At 38.9% G+C, this 22,860-nt stretch overlaps 1 protein-coding gene across 1 annotated transcript in view; it reads left to right on the plus strand.

The window, feature by feature from the left end:
* The window catches only part of LOC133242309 (interferon regulatory factor 2-binding protein 1-like), a 44,230-nt gene extending 21,652 nt beyond the window's left edge, over positions 1-22,578 (plus strand). The window contains 2 exon segments of the mRNA XM_061408403.1: positions 20,519-21,517; positions 21,519-22,578. Of these exon segments, the coding sequence (XP_061264387.1) occupies positions 20,519-21,517; positions 21,519-22,178 (1,659 nt within the window). The 3' untranslated portion in view covers positions 22,179-22,578.
* The last annotated feature ends 282 nt before the right edge of the window (positions 22,579-22,860 follow it).

Raw genomic sequence — 22,860 nt, forward strand, 5'->3', positions numbered from 1 at the left:
TCTTGGTTTTGTGTCTGTTTCTAAGCAAATGGTTTAATGTGTGTAAGCCTCAGTTTAAGTAGAAATAACAGCTGTCTGTATTAAACATGTTTCTAAATTCTGTATTGGCTATTTGACATCAATTATTCCCAACCTCTCCATAAGTTCACTAGGTCACAGTGCCAGATTTAATGACCAAAATTGTTAATATCTTCACTTTGAGGTGGAGCTGATGTAATGATAATAGAAATAAGTGTGTTAGTCAATCAGTCATGTCCAATTCTTTGTGACTTCATGGACTATAGCTCGCCAGGCTCCTCTGTCCATGGGATTTTCCAGGCAAGAATACTGACTGGAGTGGGTTGCCCATTCCTTCTCCAATAGAAATAAAGTGCACAACAAATGGGATGTGTTTGAATCACTCCGAAACCACCCCTCCCACACCAGTCCATGGAAAATTGTCTTCTACAAAATCGGTCCCCAATGCCAAAAAATATGGGGACTGCTGCAATAAGAGATGTCTCCACCTAGTCACATCATAAGGTCACATCATGAGTCACGTCATAGTCATACGGCAGAATCCCAATTCCTCTACTTACTGACTCCTTCATATGATAAGTCTTGTGTGCTCCTGCATGGTCCGCTGTGTCTGTCATTTCTTAGGAAACTGTTTTTAAATTTTTCTTTCAATGGAATTAGCTTATGCCATCATTCAGTCACTTTTTAAAATTAAGATCCTGGTACAATACAATATCCTCTGTTGTAAACATATCCCAGTTGTGTATTTAATGAGAGATGGAAGCACTTGATAAATGGTAAACAGCTTTGTTAATGTAAGTTGCTTATCAAACATCAGTTGAACTAATTTCCCAATCAAGAATGTATATTCCAATCTCTTTACTATATAAAACAAAATTAAAATTTATGATTTCTAAGAATTAACTCATTTTATACACACACACACACACACACACACACACACACACACGGTATTTGCTGAAACCTCTTCAAAGTTTGTTAGAAGTTGCATTATTATATGTGTTTGCCAAAATTCATTGAATTATATCTAAAAAGAGTGAGCTTTCAGTTCAGTTCAGTTGTTCAGTCATGTCCAACTCTTTGCAACCCCATGGACTGCAGCATGCCAGGCTTCCCTGTCCATCACCAACTCCTGGAGCTTACTCAAACTCATGTCCATAGAGTCGGCGATACCATCCAACCATCTCATCCTCTGTCATCCCTTTCTCCTCCTGCCTTCAATGTTTCCCAGCACCAGGGTCTTTTCCAATGAGTCAGTTCTTCACGTCAGGTGGCCAAAATATTGGAATTTCAGCTTTAGCATCAGTCCTTCCAATGAATATTCAGAACTTACTTCCTTTAGGATTGACTTGTTGGATCTCCTTGCAATCCAAGGAACTCTTATGAGTCTTCTCCAACACCACAGTTCAAAAGCATCAATTCTTTGCTGCCCAGCTTTCTTTACAGTCCAACCCTGACATCCATACGTGACTACTGGAAAAACCATAGCTTTGACTAGACGGACGTTTGTTGGCAAAATAATGTCTCTGCTTTTTAATATGCTGTCTAGGTTGGTCATAGCTTTTCTTCCAAGGAGCAAGTGTCTTTTAATTTCATGGCTTCAGTCACCATCTGCAGTGGTTTTTGAGCCCCCCAAATAAAGTCTCTCACTGTTTCCATTGTTTCCTTGTCTATGTGCCATGAAGTGATGGGACTGGATGCCATGACCTTAGTTTTCTGAATGTTTAGTTTAAGCCAGCTTTTCACTTTTCATTCTTATTTTTCTTCACTCTTCAGCCTCTTAATTCTTATTTTAATAATAAATAATTATTAATACTATTATAACATTTTACAACTCATATTATAATAGTATTAAAATTATTTTAGTACATTTTATCAAAACTCAGTTTATTGAAGTATAATTTACATGTACTAAAGCTCACTCTTCTTAGATATAATTCTATGAATCTTGACAAGCACATATAATAATGCAACCTCCAACATAGTCAAGATTTAGAACACTTTCATAATCACAAGTTGGTCTCTCTGCTACTTTGTAGTCAGCCCTCTCTTCTACCTACAACCTACATTTCCAGCCCCTGAGCAGGATTGCTGTCCCTCAGGGGATAGACTTTCTGTCCTGGGTCCCTTTTTTGGGGAAAGGTTCGTGTCTCTTTGGAATTCAGACCTCTGCCCTATTTTCCATGTTTGCCCTGTGTCATCAACTCTTTGATGAGATCAAGAAAATAAATGATATTTTAGATTATCTGAATTTTCTTATTTGTTAATTATGATAGCAGTAGTCCTTCTGCCTTATACATCTTACATGGAAACCAAACTATGTTACTTTTTTTGGACACACATAACCATGTTGGAAGGATGTAAATGAAATAATTCTAATACAGCATTTAATCTTCAGGAACTAACTCTAATCAACCAATCTTTTTCTTTTTATTGGTTTCCTATTTCTATCATGCCTTCCAAGTTCAAATTTTCTTATAACTTTTTTTACATACTGCATATATTTGTCTCTTTTTCCTTTATAGATTTGCAGCTCTAATATTTTTTTTTTTTTGAGGTTTAAATGCACTGCATGAAAACACCAAATTTCCCTAATGATTTCAAGTTTAAAAAGATATATAAAAGCCTTTCCTGGTGGCCCAGTGGTTAAGAATCCACCTTGCAATGCAGAGGACACTGGTTTGATCCCTTTTCTGGTAAGATCCTACACGCCACGGGATAACTAAGCCTGTGTACCACAACCTCTGAGCCCATGTGCACTAACTACTGAAGCCAGTGTGCCCTAGAATCTGTGTTCTTGTAACAAGAGAAGCCACCACAATAAGAAGCCCATGCATTGCAACTAGAGAGTAGCCGCTGCTCTCTGCAACTAGAGGAAGCCTACATGCAGCAGTGAAGATATTAAAAAGATATGCCAAAACCCTTTAAAAAACCCAGTTTAACCTAGTGAATATTCAAAAAAAGAGAAAAAAAAAGGAGAGTGGAGAGAGACAGAGACAGAAAGGATGAGAGACTGAGAGATTGTAGTGCAAGATACATATTCATAAGGTAGTATATTAAAATTATTTTTTACAGTTACCACCTTTGCATGAGTTTAATCTTTTTAGAATTTCATGAATTTCTTTAATGTTTGTTTTAAAGTCCAGTTTCAAATTTGCAATGGATATGTCCTACTACTTACAAGATTACTCTACTTTTTTTTCTTTTTAGTCAAATATAAGCCTGGCTTATATTTTTAGAACAATATTTTACCATAACAAAAATACTAAGAAAATGGCCACATGAAATTATTGCTCTTCCAAAATGGAATTTATTATGAGCTCTTGTATATAAACTCCATTAATTTAAGTTGTGAAGAATGAACTTAAAAAGGTATTTCCTTCAGCAAATAATACAGCTCTTTGGCAAACTGACTACCTTCCTAACATATAGCCATATGGTTCTCTTTTGTTCTAAAGAATAGAATGTCTTTTATTCCCTCTTTATTCTCTATCTTGATCATTGATCAAGGTTCTGAGATCACATTCTAAACATAAAAATTCTATTTTTTCTAAATATTTTTAGGTTTCATCACAGTCACCATGGGTATTAAATGAGCACTCATTATAATTATATAATTCATGGGTTAATTTTGTATTTGTTTCCAGATAGGTCAGATTTAAAGCATAAATTTCTGTAAACTAAATTTAAATCACATACAATGGAAGAAATAAATTTGTACTTTCTTCTGGTAATCGCTATTCTATAGAATGAAAATACGTAATAAATTCAAATGTTCCCATTATTTTCCCATTCTCTAGATGATTTTTAAAATCATTGCTCATCAGCATATCTTTAATTCACTTAATGTCCATCTTGAAAACTTCTCAACATTTTTACCCTTAAGTATATGTGGAATATGGAAAATGTGTGTTTAGCTATAAAATATTAAGTGTCAAGTAATTTATGGTAGTGCTGTGGGACCATTCATTTAAAACTGTTTATTTAAGCACACTGGGGCTTCCCTGGTGGCTCAATGGTAAAGAAACTGCCTGCCAATGCAGGAGACATAGCTTTGATCAATGGGTTGGGAAGATCCCCTGGAGAAGGAAATGCAACCCACTCCAGTATTCTTGCCTAGGAAATCCCATGGACAGAGGAACCTGGCGGACTATAGTCCATGGGGTTGCAAAATAGTTGCAGTCACAACTTACTGATTAAATAAGAAATTTAAGCACACTTCTAGAGTTAGCTAACAGAGGTGATAATATAGTTTGGATGAAATGGGCTCCTGGTAGTAAATTCAGGACTTACAATTTAGCATATGCTTGTGAAATATAAAATTTTCTGGCTGAGACAACTGGACAAGTCACTTCTTCATTAAGCCTCAGCATTTTTATATCTAAAGATAATTTGGGACTTGATTATCTCTTGAAAAACTTTCTAGCCCTAACAGTCCTTAGAGTTAATCTAAGGACTTAATTAGGTGAGTCTATCTGTAAAATGGTTCCTAAGGCAAGAATATTGAAGTGGTTTGCCATTCCCTTCTCCAGTGGACCACATTCTGTCAGACCTCCCCATCATGACCCCTCCCTCTTGGGTGGCCCCACATGGCATGGCTTAGTTTCATTGAGTTAGACAAGGCTGTGGTCCATGTGATCAGACTGGCTAGTTGTCTGTGATTGTGGTTTCAGTCTGTCTGTCCTCTGATGCCCTCTCTCAGTGCCTACCGTCTTACTTGGTTTTCACTTACCTTCAATGTGGGGTATCTCTTCACGGCTGCTCCAGCAAACTGCAGCTGCTGCTCCTTACCTTGGAGGTGGGGTAGCTCTTCCTGGCAGCCACCCCTGACCTCAGGCGTGGGGTAGCTCCTCTCGGCCATGCTCGTGTGCTGTCGCAGCCATGTGTGCTCGTGTGCCATCGCAGAGAGATTACTTTGCCAACAAAGGTCCGTCTGGTCAAGGCTATGGCTTTTCCAGTGGTCATGTATGGGTGTGAGAGTTGGGCTACAAAGAAAGCTGAGCACCGAAGAGTTGATGCTTTTGAACTGTGGTGTTGGAGAAGACTCTTGAGAGTCCCTTGGACTGCAAGGAGATGCAACCAATCCATCCTAAACGAGATCAGTCCTGGGTGTTCATTGGAAGGACTGATGCTGAAGCTGAAACTCCAATACTTTGGCCACCTGATGCGAAGAGCTGATTCATTGGAAAAGACCCTGATCCTGGGAAAGATTGAGGGTGGGAGGAGAAGGGGATGACAGAGGATGAGATGTTGGATGGCATCACCTACTCAATGGACATGGGTTTGGGTGGACTCTGGGGGTTGGTGATGGACAGGGAGGCCTGGTCTGTTGTGATTCATAGGGTCACAAAGAGTAGGACACGACTGAGCAACTGAACTGAACTGATCTGTAAAATTAGGCATAACATAGATTTGCTGATTCTTCTTTATTGTTATAGGTACTTGAGTTTTAGAGATGATGTGTGGTAAGAACGATCGCAAAGAACTCTACTTGCCACTCCTCAGTTTTATGAAAAACACTGAGTTGAGGCTAGCAGCATTCCCCGAGGAAATAAAGAAACTTGTATGACACTTTTCTGATTACTTCAGGCAAAAAAGTTATTTCCTAGCTCTGTAAGAGAGACATTTACTTCATGACAGAACCAAAATCTTGCTTATAGGATATTTTTTTCTTCAACATGTTATAAGATTGGGCTATTTCTTACAAAAAGAAAGAAAAAAATGTTTACCTTCGGAGATGTACACATTTAATAGGCCAAATAATAAAATAACTATCCGGCTAAGAATTTTCACTGCTTGAGTTACTGAAAATAAAATAATCACTGAGAATCTCAGAAAGAACTACTAATTCCCATCCAGCTAAAGCCGTCTGAGGAATATGGGATTACTGCTTGCTATGGTTTGGATGTCCGTGTCCCTACAAAATTTATATACTGAAATCTTAATGCCCAATATGATGGTATTTGGAAGCGGGGTCTTTGGGAGGTGATTAGGTCATGAGAGTAGAGTCCTTATAAATGGGATTTGTGCTTCTATAAAAGGGGACCCTCTGAGCTCTCTAGCTCCTTCAGCTATGCAAGGACACAATGACAGGTCTGGAACCTGGAAAAAGGCCCTCACCCAATTACTCTGGCACCTTGACCTCAGACTTTCAGCCTTTAGAGCTGTGAGCAAAGAATTTCTGTTGTTTATAAGCCACCCAGTCTGTGTTATTTTGTTACAGTAGCTGGAACAGAGTAAGACACGATTAAAACCTCAAACTGTAGGATTTGGTCAGGATCAGAGACAATCTTTTCTGCCTCTGGAAAGGGGCAGGATTTTCTCAAGGATAGGGATAGTGTTTATGACTGAAATACTTGAATAAAAGAATGCTTTGAAGATATGAGTACAACACTGAAAGGAGGAGAGCCACAGTTGGAGCGGAGAAAGTATTCATGGGAAAGGCTTTCACTGAGAAAGCATAAATTATTAGATATCTTCCCTTATGAACTTAGGGAACTTGGACAGGGAAGCCTGACATACTGCAGTCCATGGGATTGCAAAGAGTTGGACATGACTGAGCGACTGAACAATGACATTGAACTGAAGGGGAAGTAAAAATGCGTACTTTCTTTTTCTCCCCATCCCATCATAATTTTGATATTAAATTTTCCTATTTCTATTTCTATACTAAAGAAATTGAAACAAGTGCATTAGTCTTATATAGGCTGAAAGGTCATTGTAGCAGAAGAAAGAAAGCCTGTTGTATCATATCCCATCTAAGTTCCTTTTGGGCACAGTAATTTCCTATAAAGTTATTACTTAAAATTACAAGTGGTGATGGAATATGTCAATGGTGTTAGGTAACCCTGGATAATTCCAATTCTAGGGCACATATAAGTGATAATTAAATCAACATAAATTATCTAAGGATTCTCCCTTAAGAATGAAAGGAGTAGCCTCAAAATTGTTATGCATTACATTTTCTTGAGAATAGACACACTAAATGACCTTCATGGCAACTAGAATTATCAACCATAGTAAATGTATGTCATTCATGTTGAGTGCTGACAAATTCTATGTATTTGGGGTTGTTCCACCTTATGGTGCAGAATTTTCTCTTATTACAAACATTTTAATATTTATTGTTAATTTATTTTATTTGCATTAAAAATAGTAAGAAGATATTTGATTCATCAGGATTTAATTTTGTTAACCTTCACTTTGCCTTGGCCTTCAGCTTTACCTTCACAGTCCAAGGTGTTAACACTGGTAGACTGTTTCTGCTTAAGCACAAACTTAGTATTGCTAGTAACATGGGTACAGAAGGGGTCTCTTCTTAAATGTAAAAGCATTAACTCTCTCTGTTGATATGGGTTTCTTCTCATCCTCTTTGTTTTATTGCAGCTTCTAAAAGGGGCATTGTCCTCTACTGTCAGTTCTCATTTTTTTAAAAAGCTATCCTTAGCTTTCTATCAATCAGTAGTATACTCATGCTTTGGTAACATTTATTGTTTGACTGTAAACCCTGATCCAGATAGTTTAATGAAGGAAAGGATATTGTTGCTGTTGTTGTTTAGTTGCTAAGTTGCATCTGACTCTTTTGCGACCCCATGGACTGTAGCCCACCAAGCTCCTCTGTCCATGGGATTTCCCAGGGAAGAATACTGGAGTCAGTTGCCATTTCCTTCTCCACGGAATCTTGCCTACCCAGGGATCAAATCCACATCTCCTTTATTGGCAGGCAGATTCTTTATCACTGAGCCACCTGGGAAGCCCATATCAAAGAAGAGAACACAGAAAATCATGCATGTATGTACAATGATGAGGATATCAATAAAATGAAGCTTCACTGATGCAAAACTACATAGTACAATCATACTCAGTTCATGAAAATTTGGAAACTTTCTGGATTAGCTGTAGTGTGCTTTAGCTATTATTGGTGAGTTTTTAGTTTATGGTTTTTTGGTTTAGAAGGAGCAATTTGATAAATGCAAGGCAACACAAATCCACACATACACACATATTTACATGGCTAATTTTTAGCCTACTACTGTATACAAATTATACACTCATGACTGTAAATTCATTCTATAACCTAAAACTTAGTCCTCCTATATACTACCATCAGCATATTTGAATCTTAATATTTATTATATCCCACATATATTTCTTGTTTATTTCCAAGCAAAAGATGACATGTGTGATTACAGGGACTATGTCTGTTTTGCTCACAATAAATCTTTATTGTATTGTACAGTATCTGAACTATAGAAGACACTAAATAAATTTTAATGGAATAATGAAAGAAACAAATGAGTATTGTAATGCCTTTCTGCTGAGTAAGAAATCCCATGTTTAGCTTCAAATAAAAAGTTTAAAGAATTTTGGATACAGAGTTTGATTTCTTTTAAAGTCATCAACTAGCTTATAGAACATGAGGAACTATGTAGATTTTTTAGCATGATCAAAAATTATAAGTTATAGTTATGGCATTGATTATTGTGATTATTGATAAAAATTATTGAGTAACTATAGAAACAACAAGATAGAAATTACACTTATCCTAATACATGTCTCATTCGAAAGTGATGACACTTATGGTAAATTACTGATAAAGATGGTGAAAAGAAACAGTAAGAGCATGAAGTGTTGAGTAGGTGTAGAAACTACTGAAAGCTGTAAACAAAGCTCAGCAGCATAGTGAAGAGAATACAAACAAAATTATAAATGATAGTTCATAAGCTCCCAGCTAAAAAAGCATGAAACTGAAAGAGTAAACCCTAAGGTGAATAGGCTGATGAATGCATTTAATTGAGTCTAAAGGTACATGGGAGAGACAGGAAACAAAAGACATTATTAAAATGCCAACAATGAATAATAAGAAAAGTGTATGAAATATTATTAAATTTTGTATCCAGCTGTCACAAAGGAGACTTTAGTCAATTAAATCTACATTGAAAACTACCTCCTGCTTTTTTACAACCAAATTTGGCTACCATTAATGAACTGTCCTTGCTTTGGATTATCTGTGGAGAAGAGAATTTCTATGTAATTGGATAAATGCCTGTGGATAAAACAGAGTTAACAATGTATGAATCTATTAAAAATCAAAACCAATGTATGTTTGTGATTTTTCACTAAATCTTTTTCCTTGAATCCTCTGTTTCTGAAGATTACTTTTGTTCTATCTGATGTCTAGGAGCAAGCAAAAGTACAAGGTGGCATTTTAGGGTTTCTTCTAATGCCATGATTCAATAGCATATAAATCCAAATGCATATGTCTCATATTAGTTAGCAACCAACAAGCCAATGACAATGACAATGATAAAACCAATTTTGGAATTCATCAAGTGCTAGGAAAAGGTTTTGTAAAATCGGAATGATTGCTAGAACAACTCTGAGAGGTTGCTGAGGTCTATTAGGAAATTTGCTGTCACAATAAACTATAAACACAGCATTTCTATCATTTATATCACCATCTACTCTACACTCATGATACAATAATATTATTTCAAATCCAGTCTTTATATACTATTTAAAAATTTTCCCAATAGATTTATTAAATAATTGAAACAGAATGCTATAAAGCAATGCTTGGTATTTAATGACTAAAAACAATTTCATGAGCCCCAATTCTTTTCTTATAATTATTTATCTGGTTGCGTAATATCACACATTTAATTTTTGAATAATTTAGTATTCCTCCCTCCCTGCTATCAAAGGGTCCAATTCATTTTGAAGATAACTGAGAAAACTCCTCAGACTTTTGCATAGAAATGGACTCAAAGTACACATCTCACTTTACACGGAACAGTAAGGATGCAGCATATGTCTTAGCAAGTACAGAGAAAATCTATGAAGGAGGTAGGCATCTCCTTGTCAAGTGGCATAGAGGAATACTTGAAGGGAAATGCAGCAAGTAGGGTGGCGTGCAGCCTTTCTGAATATATTTCTAGGATGTAATGGAGTAATGAAGTAGGTAAGAAGTTAGTAAAAAATTCAGACTGCTTCTCACTCCTAATTATGTATGAAATAAAGATTACATGCATTCCATATTATCTTACATAACAGAACTATGACAAATTAATAGAATTTGAAGGGGGAAAACTTTCTGATAGCCTAAACTATCAAAAATAATAAGGATTTTTTTCAAGAGCTAATGAGTTTCCCTTCACTGGAAGTATTCAAGCTAAAGATGAATAATAAGGTGTGATAGTGTGTGGTAGTTTTTCATACACACACTTTAGTTCAGGGATGACTTAATTCAATCATGAATTAGATACATAGTAGGAGTTGACTAACTCAAGAAACTTACTGACAATCCATACCACTGACAAAACTTGGATTTTGAATAGAGTGATTTTTAGGCAAGAATAGCTAAGGGCCCAGCAATTAAATGTAATAAATTCCTGTTGTTCACTTTCTTATGACTCATCTGAGCTATAAAATAAATATTCTGTCATACATATTACATAGAAAACAAAGGTCATCTCACAAAAAAGTCATAAATAATATTAAGTCAACTGAAATGAGAAACCCATAAACATAATTTTTCATACTTCTATTTTATAATTGCTCTTAAGATGAGAAAAATGATAATAAAAATGACACTAGGGGATTCAATGTTTTTCTTCAATGACTTTCATATAAAATTATCTCAGTTTACTAGTAAAAGGATGATTGTCTCCCTAAATTGCAGTGCTAAAACCTTGATTTTTGAATTGCAATATCTATATTATTTCCTGCCTCAGAAAAACAATAAAATTCAGATTCCCATGCCTGAAATATAGCTCTCACTATTTAATTGAGGTAAAATTCACATAAGATTCACAATATTAAAGTGTACAATCCAAGTGACTTTTAGTATTTTCCAATGTTATGCAACTATTATCACATTCCAGAATAATTTTATCCGCCCCCCAAAAAAAAACAAAAACAAAAACTATACTCATTAAGCAGACATTTTGCATTCATTCCTCCCTCCAACCTTGGTGGTCACTAATTTGCTTTCTGTCTCTATGGATTTGCTTATTCTGGATATTTCACACAAATGGAATCATACATGTGACCTTTTGTGCCTGGCTTCCTTTACTTAACATAATAACACTTTGAAAGTTCATCCATATTCTAGCATGTATCAGTATTTAATTTCTTTCTATGACTGAATAAAATTCCATTGTGTAGATATACCACATCTTTTTAAGCCATTCATTGGTTTACTGACACTTACTACCTTTTGGTTATGGTAGATACTGCTGCTCTGAACATTCCATGCAAGCTTTTGTTTGAATATATGTTTTAAATTCTTGGGTGCTGTGTGAGTTTTCTAGGGTTGCTGTACGGTAAAAAAGTATTAAAAATTGTATGGCTCCAGCAAATAAAAAAAAATGTGTTGTCAGTTTTGAAGGCTAGAAGTCAGAGATCAAGATGTTATCAGAGTTGTTTTCTTTTGAAAAATAGAAACATCTATTCCATGACTCTACTTTAGTTTCTGGTGGCTTTCTGGTAATCTGTGGCATTCCTTAGCTTATAGAAGCATCACTCCTATCTCTGCCTTCATCTTCACATGTCATTTTCCCTATGTGCATGTCCATGTCCATGTTTCTCCTTCTCATAAGGGCACCAGTCATACTGGATTCAGGTCCACCCTAATGGCCTCATTTTTAACTTGGTTACCTGTGTAGACTGTTTCTTGAAATAAGATCACATTTGGAGGTAATGGTGGTTAAGACTCCAACATAAGAAAGAAGAAGTGAAACTGCTGAGTCATATGTAAATTCTGTGTTGAACTTATTGAGGATTCACTGGCAATATATGAAGGTTCCAGGTTCTCCATGTCTTTGCCAGCATCATTACTTTCCTTTTTCAAAAACTATAGCAATTCTATCTCTGTCACTTTTATAACATTATATACAGAATTATTTTCAAATACTCAGACAAATGATAGGGTTCGTATATTATCATCAACAGTGGGAATACTTAAAAACCAGTGATGAATACTGCATTCTTCTTTGAACATCAATGCTTTTCAGATTTTCCTATATGTAGATTGGTGTGCAGAAAAATAGCCCTACACTTATTTACTTTCACAATAGTATAATTATATCGAGTGATTGAGAAATGATTACTAATAAATTTATTAGTCATTTAAAAATTATTCCAATGTCATTTCTTTCTTTGACTGGCAAAACTTATAACCTGGAGCCTTCTACATGGAAATATGTCATTGATATGGATCTTTGAGTCTTAGATTTCTATCTATGTTTTACAAGGTACTCAGCAAGCCCAATTAATTTCTCTCCTAGGTCTCATTTAAGCTGTATTATAGGACTCTCCTCTATTATACAAAATAGATACAAGCAATATGAAAATTAAGGGAACTCTTCTTTAATCCTTCTTGAATAAGAATTGTGATCACGGGGAAAAGCCAGTTGTTGTTTTTATTAACATAAATATTACCGTTAGAGTAGTGAAATAGAATGTTAATTTTCAGTGTGAGAAAGTAGACCAGTCAGAAGTTGATTCATGATTCTCAGCAATGTACCCTATTTTAAGCCCAGCTTCACGTTTAACAAATAGATAATGTAATCTTTCAGCCCATATGGGGCAAACTTACTTTATGTTTTAAGTACAAACATACTTTGTACTTAAACTTAATTCATACTTGAATGATGAAGAGGTGGAACATGGAAATGGGAACATTTGCTTCAATAAATTTGTCCAAAATACTCAACTTTGTGAGGGCTATGCTTTCCCCTTATACTGCACAAATAGTTTGCGTCTGCATCAAAGGGATTGTCCAATATATGTAAAGGAAAGAATATAATTCTTCAAACATGGGGAACCTAGCAGGACAATCTCTATTGCCGAATTTCTGCACCACAATATGATTATTTACTAGAAGATATATCACCTCAGTATACAGGTAATATATCTTGCAAAATTCTAGGCAATTGAATTTTAGAGAATATTTTAAGTTATCTACAAGTTAATTGAAATTTTTACAATTATAATGGATTAAAAAGTTACACTGAATTTGGTAGATAAACTGAGTGACTTCATTATGAAAAGCAGTACATGCTTAGGAAAATTAACCAATATATATACTGCATGTAGAGCAATGAATCACTTAAGTCATGGAAGAAAATCTACCAGAAGAACTTTCAAGTTCTTTCCAAAAGCAAATCTGAAAAAACAATTTCCATTCAAGAGATACAATGCCTTTTTCATAAATGTGCATGAAACAATATTGAAAAAACATCATACTTGTTCATTTTCAGGATGCATAAGCACTTCCATTGCATCTATTTATTTTTTCAAAAGAATCAGGTAACATATAAGTTAAACAATAATATTCTCAATATCTAAATTCTTCTTTATTCTTACATCACTTTTTTCCTTTCAAGGAAGTGAAATATGTCCCATGTTTTCAACTTTGGCTTCCTCAAAGATAAAACTAATTTCACTATTTTACTTCCTATTGGTCAATAATATAGACTGTGAAAGTCCATTCAGCCTAGTGAGTTCTTCATTACGCTTTTATTAGCTAAACTTGCATGAGCTATCGGACGAAATATTTTACCTGATATTGCAAGTTTTTTAAAGAATAAAATGGGTCCCCCAAATGTCATAATTCAGCTTTTCTGCCTATTTTTTATGGCATTAAAACAGAGAACAGAAGAGCATCTATCAGACATAGTTACCAAAACATGAAGCTATTAAATCTCTCTATTTTATACCATTCCTCAATATTCCAAAATTTTTGTCATCTGAAACAGTAAAAATAAAAATAAAAAATTGATGATCTTCTTTTGAATATTTCCAATTGTTTGATAAGAAATATACTAGCATTACTTCTACCTTACTATATGTTATTTAAGCAATTTAACATATTAAGATGGCACACCTACAGATAAAATAGGTATATGTGACCATGTATATAAGTGTATTGGTCCATTGTTTCAGTTCAGTCTCTCAGTCATGTCCCATTCTTTGCGATCCCATGAATTGCAGCGTGCCAGGCCTCCCTGTCCATCACCAACTTGCGGAGTTTACTCAAACCCATGTGCATTGAGTCCATGATGCCATCCAGCCATCTCATCCTCTGTCATCCCCTTCTCCTTCTGCAGGCCTCCCTGTCCATCACCAACTCACGGAGTTCACTCAAACCCATGTGCATTGAGTCCATGATGCCATCCAGCCATCTCATCCTCTGTCATCCCCTTCTCCTTCTGCCCTCAATCCCTCCCAGCATCAGAGTCTTTACCAATGAGTCAACTCCTTGCATGAGGTGGCCAAAGTATTGGAGTTTCAGCTTTAGCATCAGTCCTTCCAATGACTTACATGATATTAATTGAAAAACTTCTTACAGATCTCACAAAGCTCCTCCATCACCCTACCTGGAGGTCTGCAATTGTCCTGATTATTAACATACTGTGACCAATTCATTAAAAACAACTGTTAAAAGTGCAACTAGTATATATGCTTTATTATTCAGTTAAACTTCAGTTGGAATGTATACATCAAATTAGTAATAAAGAGCACAAATTGATCAGTAGCCAAGAGAACCTAGATTTCAAGCAAATGAAGTCAAGGTACAGGAAAACTTCACAGATATTTAGCTATTTCTCAATAAATTAATGTCAAAGAAGACTAAAATTCATAGATACGGGATGGTATATTGCCAGGGTCCAGCCCCGGCAGATCCAGGGTATTTGAAGCGGGGACAGCGTCGGCGAGGATCAGGATACAATAGCTTCAATTAGATATTAATTAGAGATGTAAAGAGTAATAGAATGAGGATAGCTCAGTAGGAAAATTCAGCGGAGAAAAGAGGCTGAGTAGCTTGGTTTATGCGGGAGACCAATAAAACTTCAAGACAAGAAGTTTGCACCACTTACGTAGGCCGCAGGCGTTCTTCTGTTCTCCTGAAGGAGAGGAGACACTGAGGCCTGCCTGGTCGGATCTTAGAAGCCCAGGCATAATTAGTAAGCATGGCGGGTTCCGCGCTCCAGATGGAGACTCAGCCAGAGTGAGAGAGAGAGCAACATGGGGAGACCAGTATTTCGAGAAACTGATCCCAATTCTTTATTTTCCATGGTCTACTTTTATACATTGAGATGTTATGCAAAAGTCACGCAGGGTCAGCAGTCCTGACTTTTATCAAAGTCAGGTGCTTCATACAAATGTATACAGAGGTCTTAGGGGTGTTACATCATCTTCTGGCCAGGGGGCCTGCTGACAATTTATGACCCTCTCCTTGTGACAGCGGTCAGTCAACCAGGACACTTATTTCTCCAGGGGTGATTATTCTCAAAACAGACGCCACCCAAATAAAGTTACATTCCTACAGGGTGAGGGTGTAGTGGGTTTTAGTTAAGGAAAGAATTTACTTAGCCTAAGGTCTAACGTGATTAATATCAAAGGTTAATACTTATTTCTTCTATATATTCATTAATGTGTGTAAGGGCAGGGGATGTGGAGACTTAGCAACAAACATTGGCTCAACAAATGAAAAACCCTTCATCAATACAATTTCTAATCAGCCCACTATACTTATACTAATAGTTTTCTAACTTCTCTAAAGAACCTGTTTTTAGAGGGTTTAAAGCATCTCGTGCCTCTCACGGTTGGGAGGCTGTGAGCAATCACATGTGGCCAGACAAGCCTGTCAGGCAGGCTAGAGAAACTTCAGAGGAGTTTATAGGTTAAAACACTCTTGTCACGCCCACGAGTTTTTATTAACTGGAGCTCTAGGTTAACTCCTTCTCTGAAAGAGGTGGTGGGGGACAGCCCCTGTAAAGTCAGAGGTGTAGGTGGGAGCACAATGTAGTAAAGCAGGCAGGCTCTGGTTATGGGGGTAGATGCTCGAGGATTTCCAGGGGGACTCCTGAGGCTCGATCCCACCTTTGCGTATGTCGAGCCTCCTTCCTCATGACCTTTGCCATGGGTGGAGTGCCTCACTCTGTCCCGACTTTTCCACTTTATTATATCCTCTCGTTCTGGTATTTGTAAGTACCTTTGTATATATGGGCATATGTATATAGATATGCAAATATATATCCTGTAGATGACTTTTTGATTGCATGCAGAAAATTTAGATTATCTCCATTATGAACGCTCTGAAGACCAACCTTAATTGCAAATTTTTATCAACACGTTTATACATGATTTCATTCAGGATTTTGTTAACTTTGCCACAATATGAAAGCTAGAATTAGGATTTGTAGGTGAGAGTTAATAATAATAAAAATAGCTAACATTTATTGGGTTGTAACTATTTTCATTGTCAACACCCAAACCAGATTGATTATATTCTTTGCAACCAAAGATGGAGAAGCTCTATACAGTCAGCAAAAACAAGACTGGGAGCTGACTGTAGCTCAGATCATGAACTTCTTATTGTCAAATTCAAACTTAAATTGAAGAAAGTGGGGAAAACCACTGCACCATTCAGATATGACCTAAATCAAATCCCTTATGACTATACAGTGAACGTGAGAAATAGATTTAAGGGACTAGATCTGATAGAGTGCCTGATGAACTATGGATGAAGGTTCATGACATTGTACAGGAGACAGGGATCAAGACCATCCCCAAGAAAAAGAAATGCAAAAAAGCAAAATGGCTGTTGAGGAGGCCTTACAAATAGCTGTGAAAAGAAGAGATGTGAAAAACAAAGGAGAAAAGGAAAAATATTCCCATTTGAATGCAGAGTTCCAAAGAATAGCAAGGAGAGATAAGAAAGCCTTCCTCAGTGATCAATGCAAAAAAAAAAAAAAAGAGGAAAACAACAGAATGGGAAAGACTAGTGATCTCTTCAAGAAAATTAGAGATACCTAGGGAACATTTCATGCAAAGATGGACTCGATAAAGGACAGAAATGGTATGGACCTAAAAGAAGCAGAAGATATTAAGAAGAGGTGGCAAGAATACACAGAAGAACTATACAAAAAAGATCTTCATGACCCAGATAATCACAATGGTGTGATCACTCACCTAGAGCCAGACATCCTGGAATGTGAAGTCAAGTGGGCCTTAGAAAGCGTCACTACCAACAAAGCTAGTGGAGGTGATGGAATTCCAGTTCAGCTATTATAAATCCTGAAAGATGATGCTGTGAAAGTGTTGCACTCAATATGCCAGCAAATTTGGAAAACTCAGCAGTGGCCACAGGACTAGAAAAGGTCAGTTTTCATTCCATTCCCAAAGAAAGGTAATGCCAAAGAATTCTCAAACTACCACACATTTGCACTCATCTCACACGCTAGTAAAGTAATGCTCAAAATTCTCCAAGCCAGGCTTCAGCAGTACATGAACCATGAACTTCCAGATGTTCAAGCTGGTTTTAGAAAAGGCAGAGGAACCAGAGATCAAATTGCCAACATCTGCTGGATCATGGAAAAAGCAAGAGAATTTCAGAAAAACATCTATTTCTGCTTTACTGACTATGCCAAAGCCTTTGACTGTGTGGATCACAATAAACTGGAAAATTCTGAAAGAGGTGGGAATACCAGACCACCTGACCTGCCTCTTGAGAAACATGTATGCAGGTCGGGAAGGAGCTGTTAGAACTGGACATGGAACAACAGACTGGTTCCAAACAGGAAAAGGAGTACGTCAAAGCTGTATATTGTCACCCTTCTTATTTAACTTATATGCAGAGTACATCATGAGAAACGCTGGGCTGGAAGAAGCACAAGCTGGAATCAAGATTGCCGGGAGAAATATCAATAATCTCAGATATGCAGATGACACCACCCTTAAGGCAGAAAGTGAAGAGGAACTAAATAGCCTCTTGATGAAAGTGAAAGAAGAGAATGAAAAAGTTGGCTTAAAGCTCAACATTCAGAAAACGAAGATCATGGCATCTGGTCTCATCACTTCACGCCAAATAGATGGGGAAACAGTGGAAATGGTGTCAGAGTTTATTTTTCTGGGCTCCAAAATCACTGCAGATGGTGATTGCAGCCATGAAATTAAAAGACACTTACTCCTTGAAGGGAAAGTTATGACCAATCTAGATAGCATATTAAAAAGCAGAGATATTACTTTGCCAACAAAGGTCTGTATAGTCGAGGCTATGGTTTTTCCAGTGATCATGTACAGATGTGAGAGCTGGACTGTGTAGAAAGCCGAGTGCTGAAGAATTGATGCTTTTGAACTGTGGTGTTGGAGAAGACTCTTGTGAGTACCTTGCACTGCAAGGAGATCCAACCAGTCCATCCTAAAGGAGACCAGTCCTGGGTGTTCACTGGAAGGACTGATGCTGAGGCTGAAACTCCAATACTTTAGCCACCTCATGTGAAGAGTTGACTCATTGGAAAAGACCCTGATGCTGGGAGGGATTGGGGGCAGGAGGAGAAGGGGACAACAGAGGATCAGATGGCTGGATGGCATCACCGACTTGATGCACATGAGTTTGAGTGAACTCCGGGAGTTGGTGATGGACAGGGAGGTCTGGCGTGCTGCAGTTCATGGGGTCGCAAAGAGTCGGACATGACTGAGCGACTGAACTGAACTATTTTTAAGTCACTTGAGCTTAGCTTTTGTGGGTACATTAGCTCACTGAATTGCCACAACCGTAGGAGGTAATGCTATTTTTACTCCCATTTTGTGTAGAAGAAACTCAGCTCACAGAAAGTAAGCAACTTGTGTATCTTTGAGAGTTAATACTCATAACTAGGTTTTTCTGATTTTAGAACCAAAGCACTTTAATATGCTATGCAATCTGACTTTTCTCAACATAGAACAATTGACTTGTAGTCAGAAAGGTTCAAAGGAGTCCAAAGGAAGATAATGATCCTTATTACCTGAAATGTTACAACTGAGGTTTCCTGACTAGTTGACAGAAATGTAATGGCAATTAGAGCAGTATATGTGGTATTGTACAAATTGTGAGATTCTCTTGTACTGGACATGAAATCAGGTCCTGCATAAAGGAAAGGGCAAGAGAAGAGGCTGAGTGAAAAACAAAAGATGCAGAAGCTATCTACTGATTTTTTTTTTTTCTCTGTGAGATTGGTTTTTGGACTGCATTGTCAGGAATTCCCAGAATCCATATTTGAACAGAAGAATAAAAGGCCCTTCCAGCACCAAATACAATGTGAATGAACAACATCCATCATCCAATTTTATATGAGCCATCACTATCTTTCATTAAGGCAGATAATTCAAAAATAAATAAATGAACAGTGCAAGAATAAATGAACAGTCCAAGAACAATAAAACAGTCACGTGGAATGCTATATCTTTCTATTACACACATATGCTAGGTGCTGCTTCCTTTAAATACACCAAATATGAGATGTTTATTTATCAAATTATGTTTTACATTTAAAATTTATAAATTCTCTGTTTCTTATTGGGAGAAAGGACTATAGCACATGCATAATTCAATTGTAAAAGCCACCTCTATGGGGATACTGCTACTTTATTTAGCAATCATTGTGTTGAAAACATTAATTGATCACAATGAACTAAAAAAAACTAATGCTGCACTGCTTGTACTGACTGGTTTCTTGGTGATAATAGCCTAAGTGTATTTTAAAAGTTGTATGCATCTAAATAAGTCCTATGTATGCACAAAATTTGTAGCAAAATGAATATTGACTTTCATTCTTGAGTTACAAAGACAAATATAAAAACAAAAACCTCACTTCATAGTCCTATCACAAAACACACATAATTTTTTGTGTGGCTGTGCCCCGTGGTTTGTAGCATCTTAGTTCCCTGACCAGGGATCTAACCTGGGCCATGGTAGTAAAAGCACAAGAGTCCTACCCACTGGTCCACTAGAGAATTTCCCTCACATAGAATTTTATTCTTAATTTTATTCACACATTAAATGGATTGCCCTCCTTTATATATGGTATAAATCTCTCTACAGTCATATGAATCAAAACAGTTACACTGCAAACATGATGTTAGACTCTTTAAGATGGATCATTCATAATAATGCATTAAATTACTATAAATTTTTTATATTAGTACTTGGGTAAGCTATCATGACTGTGTTTGAAATCCCACTTTTGAAAACAGGGATCTTATTAAGCTCAATTCAAAGACATTTTAACATAAAATAGCCACTCATTGTGAGAGGAAGCATAACTTTATTAATTTTTTTCACTTTCTTTTTTATTGATGTGTAGTATACAACATCATATATGTTACAAGTGCACAATATAGTAATTTACAATTCTTTTCTTGTCAGTCCCAAACTCCCTATCTATCCCTCTACCCCACCATTCCCCCTGGTGATGATAAGTTCTTTGTTCTCTAAGTCTGTTCCTGTTTTGTAAATAAGTTCATTTGTATCATTTTTTTTTAGATTCCATTTTAGTAAATGCAGATTTACTAAATCTAAATCTAAATTTACTAAATCTAAACCTAAATCTAATACAGAAAGTGAAGGCTTGAGCGAAATTAAGTATACAAATCAAGTTAAATATGAGAAATAAGAAGAGAGCTAAGAAAAAAATGAATATCAAATTAATCAAATATCAAATTATCAAATTAGTGCCGCGGATGCGTGAACTTTGAGGGCGCGGATCGCATCGAGCTGCTCATTGATGCCGCCCGCCAGCTCAAGCACAGCCACGTGCTCCCCGAGGGCCGTTCGCCTGGGCCCCCGGCCCTCAAGCACCCAGCCACTAAGGACCTGGCTGCCGCCGCCGCACAGGGCCCTCAGTTGCCGCCTCCACAGGCCCAGCCCCAGCCGTCGGGGACAGGCGGCGCTGTCTCCGGCCAGGACCGCTATGACAGGGCCACATCATCGGGCCGCCTCCCCCTGCCCTCGCCCGCCCTGGAGTACACCCTGGGGTCCCGCCTGGCCAATGGGCTGGGCCGTGAAGAGGCTGTGGCGGAGGGGGCGCGAAGGGCCCTGCTTGGCTCCATGCCCGGCTTGGTGCCCCCCGGGCTGCTAGCAGCTGCAGTGTCTGGCCTGGGAAGCCGAGGCCTGACGCTGGCACCTGGCTTGAGTCCTGCCCGTCCAGCTTTCGGCTCCGATTTCGAGAAGGAGAAGCAACAGAGGAATGTGGACTGTCTTGCAGAACTGAACGAGGCCATGAGGGGCCGGGCAGAGGAATGGCACGGGCGCCCCAAAGCCGTCCGGGAACAACTGCTGGCGCTGTCCGCCTGCGCCCCTTTCAATGTCCGTTTCAAGAAGGATCATGGGCTGGTGGGACGTGTGTTCGCCTTCAATGCTACTGCCCGCCCGCCAGGCTACGAGTTCGAGCTGAAGCTCTTCACCGAATACCCCTGTGGTTCTGGCAACGTGTACGCGGGAGTCCTGGCCGTCGCTCGCCAGATGTTTCATGATGCTCTGCGCGAGCCGGGCAAGGCGCTGGCCTCATCAGGCTTCAAGTACCTCGAATATGAACGCCAGCACGGCTCTGGGGAATGGCGCCAGCTGGGGGAGCTGCTAACGGATGGGGTCCACAGCTTCCGCGAGCCAGCTCCCGCGGAGGCCCTGCCCCAGCAGTATCCAGAGCTGGCCCCTGCAGCCCTCTGCGGCCCTCCCCCCACGAGCCCCATACCGGAATCTGGCTCCCACTCCACGCCGTCGCAAGGCCTCCCCTGAGCCAGAGGGCGAGGCAGCTGGGAAGATGACCACAGAGGAGCAGCAGCAGCGGCACTGGGTGGCACCCGGTGGCCCATTCTCCGCTGATACCCCTGGTGTGCCCTCCCCCATTGCTGCCCTGAAGAACGTGGCCGAGGCCCTGGGCCACTCCCCCAAGGACCCTGCCGGGAGTGGGGGCCCTGTGCGCGCCGGGGGTGCCAGCCCCGCCGCCTCCTCCACGGCCCCGCCTCCAGCCCAGCATCGTCTAGTGGCCCGCAACTGTGAGGCAGAAGTGAGCCCCACAGCAGGGGCGGAAGCTGTTAGCGGGGGTGGTAGTGGCGCCCGGGCAACCCCTGGGGCCCCCCTGTGCTGCACTCTCTGCCGGGAGCATCTGGAAGACACCCACTTTGTCCAGTGCCCCTCAGTGCCAGGACATAAGTTTTGTTTTCCCTGCTCCCGCGAATTCATCAAGGCTCAGGGCCCTGCTGGAGAGGTTTACTGCCCCAGTGGAGACAAGTGCCCGCTAGTGGGCTCCTCTGTCCCCTGGGCCTTCATGCAGGGAGAGATCGCCACCATCCTTGCTGGAGACATCAAGGTTAAGAAAGAACGGGACCCCTAGGCCACCACTGCCACCAGTCTACTGCCCATCCACCCCCGCCCCCCTCCACCCCTTGCCACCCACCGCTGCTGTGGATAAATTATTCCCTCCCCTACCCAGGCCTGTGCCTCCCTCACCTGTGTACATACCCACTTCCTTATCCCAGATGGGTCCCCTGGGGTAGATGCATTGAGGGTGGGGGGAGAAACCTTCTGTCCGAGGGGGTGTTTGGGGTCCCCTGACCCCTCTGGTTTCCCTCTCCCCTCCTTGGCTTGGCTTTGCTGCTGCTTGTAGTTGAGGGAGAGGTGGCCCCCTCCTCCTTGAGAAGGGGCCTCCTGAAATCTAGCTCTTTATAAATGAAGCAAAAGCATTTTATTGCCCCCCCCATCTTACCCCCTTTTCCTCCTTCAATAAACCGAAAGATGGGTTTTTTCAAAAAAAAAAAAAAATCTCTCTCAAATTAAGAATTTTAATAAATTAGTCACTATCTAAGAATTTTATAAATGAAGCACAGTAAAATGAATAAATTCAAGAATGCCTTCCACATTCAAATCCCAATAGGTACAGGAAATGGAAAAAGCATACATTGTTAAATATATACAGTAGAAAAAGGGAAAGACATCGATTTTTTTGTAAGAAAAACAACTGCCACTAAAGAAACTCAGTGCTGAAAAACTGTGAATGAAATACATGTAACGTATTC

The sequence above is a fragment of the Bos javanicus genome, chromosome X (genome assembly GCF_032452875.1).
Source record: "Bos javanicus breed banteng chromosome X, ARS-OSU_banteng_1.0, whole genome shotgun sequence".
NCBI lineage: Eukaryota > Metazoa > Chordata > Mammalia > Artiodactyla > Bovidae > Bos > Bos javanicus.